The sequence below is a fragment of the Lygodium microphyllum genome, chromosome 6, assembly GCF_053477565.2.
Source record: "Lygodium microphyllum isolate KBCC chromosome 6, Lygodium_microphyllum_v1.1.10, whole genome shotgun sequence".
NCBI lineage: Eukaryota > Viridiplantae > Streptophyta > Polypodiopsida > Schizaeales > Lygodiaceae > Lygodium > Lygodium microphyllum.
The window spans coordinates 168,010,312-168,012,965 of NC_141140.1; the positions used below are offsets into that span (position 1 = coordinate 168,010,312).

Here is a 2,654-nt window from a genome sequence, read left to right on the forward strand (position 1 = left end):
TTTTGCGATGTCCAACCTCTGTCATGACCATGGAGGTTCCTACACCATAAACCCATTCAATTAATTATGGACACTCATAGCTCTTATTGTATTTTCATTGGCTACAACGTTACTATATGTTTCTCAAACCTCGAAATGAGGTGCATCAAATTCAAAAATAGATAACGTCAGGTCATAAAGATGCGTGCACAGGACTAAGAAAACGATCATGGATAAATGATGTCACCTTTAACACAACTTCCAATTGCATCAGCGGCACATCTTGCTCCTACACCTGCAAGAGTGGTAACTCCCACCACGGCTAAACTACAAAATGGCCCAAGTATTGGATCAGCTACAAGACATGTCAATAGTGCACCAGCTACTCCAAATATGCCACCAGCAGCAGCACCTAGAGTTGATTGGGAGCTCTAGTTAGATACGTGACTTATGGTAACTTTGGAGTATATAACACCTCAAAGACAAGTACATCAGCATTGGATCACAAACATGTCAAGTCATACACAATCAACATAGCTGAGAAATGAATATTAGCCGTAAGATGATAACAATGCGAGAACCATACATGCATATATGTGTGTAGGTTTGATATACATATATGTGTGAGAAACTAATATTAGGCATAAGATGATAACAATGTGATACCCATATATACATATATGTGTGTAGGTATGACATGCACATAAAATGAGTGCATGAAGAAAGGCTATGGAATGATGATCCATGAATGTCTATATTGTATGGAAGGACCAATGTTTTGATCATTTTAACCAACCAAGAAAGAGAATGGTCTTTTTCTTAAATATTAGTGAATAATAGACCGTAGGTACGGGAAGATAACCTTCGCCAACACAAATGGGTGAGACGTCCATGAGATGTCGTCCATTGTTTGAAGATGCAAGAGTGAGAGGCTCATATTCAGCAGTAAAGTTAGAAACATCAACTTCGATGGTGGTTAATGTGGTGGAAGAGGATGCGACCATCATTGATGGATTAGTTGTGAGGGTACTTGTTGAGGTCCCCTCTTTATACAAGGAGTTGACGTCATCTCCCGTATTATAAAGACCGCACCCAACAGTCCAAGCATTATCGTCACATATGATCTAAGAACCCAATAAATAGGAAAAATAACTATGTAAGCATAGCTACACAACATAAGCACGTGTACAATAGTACATACTCAAAACAAGCAGCCACTTACAACATTGGTGACTCCTGTATCATCGATGAAGACAATCTCTACACCAGCAGGGGAGTTTGATGATGCATCGCAGCCCCCAGTGGCTTGGATCTAGTACACATACATGGTACAGAAGTGAGTACGAAAGAAAACGAAGCAATACAAACAGTAAATTGAGAGTGAACCGCACGCACAATCCACATACCTGCAAGTTCCAATCACGGGTAACACCGTAAGCAGTGACAGTAGCCGGGATGGTGAGATATCCAGCCTCGATCATCTGACAAGTTGACTCTACCGCATCTGCCGGGACAGCACCCCAGAATAGGCCGGGCGTGCCTTGACCCAGCAGGGCCGACGCCAAGAGCGATATCCATGACGAGTTCTCTGGATAGCCACCGTCAGGAGGCGTGTACACGGACAGCTGCAATGTGGCCTCTGCTCCCTCTATAATGTTGCCATAACTGATGACGACGGACATGAATGCTATTAGGATCAGACAGAGGGGGCGCTGGAGGCGCATCGACGCGGCCGCCACCGATGATCCTGACTGGTGGTTGTAATGATGTGAAGCTTGTTTCTTCATAGATTTCTTACGCGGGCCCGTGCAGACCATGATCGGGGACCAAGATTAGCGCTTCCTGCACTGGCCGATGTTTCTGCAACCCAGCCACGAGGGGTATATCACACGTACAAGGTGGCTTAGTTGTATGTGTGCGTGTATATCGACTATAAGCGCGAACGCCGGCTCGCTCGTACAATACTGTGGCTGAGCGGGGCGCAGCTTATATACGCGTACGATGCCAGTCTCAAACACTTACAACACGCCAGCTTCAATGCCTGGCCGATGCTGAGCATTCGGCTGCCGCGTACGATGCCACTCTCAAACAGATACAACACGCGAGGTTAAGGCCTGGCCGATGATGCTGGGCATTCGGCTGCCGCGACCATCGCCGATTGACAGTTTTACGACCAGACAGCTGACGCGGTATTGTGGGTTTGAAACGGGTTAGACTTGCTCTTAAGAATCCAAGGGAAAAGATGCTAGCAAGAGTGTGGGAGCAGGGAGTTTTTTATCGTTTCCTACATGGAATATTTCAACATTTCCCACATGTTCATGTCGTATCCAACACATGTAATTAGGGGATTGCATTCCCCATTTGCAATAATGGGGACTCGTCATGAGAACGTACCAACATTTCCTATCCATCTATACCTACAACTACGGAATGGCATTGTGCATCTATAATTTTAGGGAAATTTTCAATATCTCCTACATGTTTATACATGTACTCTTTTATAAGACTAGGGAATTACATTCCGCATTTAAAAATGTAGGGAATCACGGGTATAGAGATATTCCTAAATACTTTGAAAACTCACTACACACAAGATTAAGGGAATTCAAGCTTATGGTCTATATCTTGTACATTCAACCTATAACTAGTGGAATTTGCAGTTGACCATATAAAAT

The 2,654-nt window shown here is 43.9% G+C and overlaps 1 protein-coding gene across 1 annotated transcript; it reads right to left on the minus strand.

The window, feature by feature from the left end:
• Nucleotides 1-206: 206 nt before the first annotated feature.
• LOC148035392 (uncharacterized) lies at nucleotides 207-1,796 on the minus strand. Its single transcript, XM_087680813.1, has 4 exons — nucleotides 1,386-1,796; nucleotides 1,202-1,291; nucleotides 842-1,103; nucleotides 207-391 (listed from the first exon to the last, which is right to left on the minus strand). Exons 1-4 carry the CDS (start codon nucleotides 1,794-1,796, stop codon nucleotides 207-209), a joined length of 948 nt encoding a protein of 315 aa, XP_087536939.1.
• Between the last annotated feature and the right edge of the window lie 858 nt (nucleotides 1,797-2,654).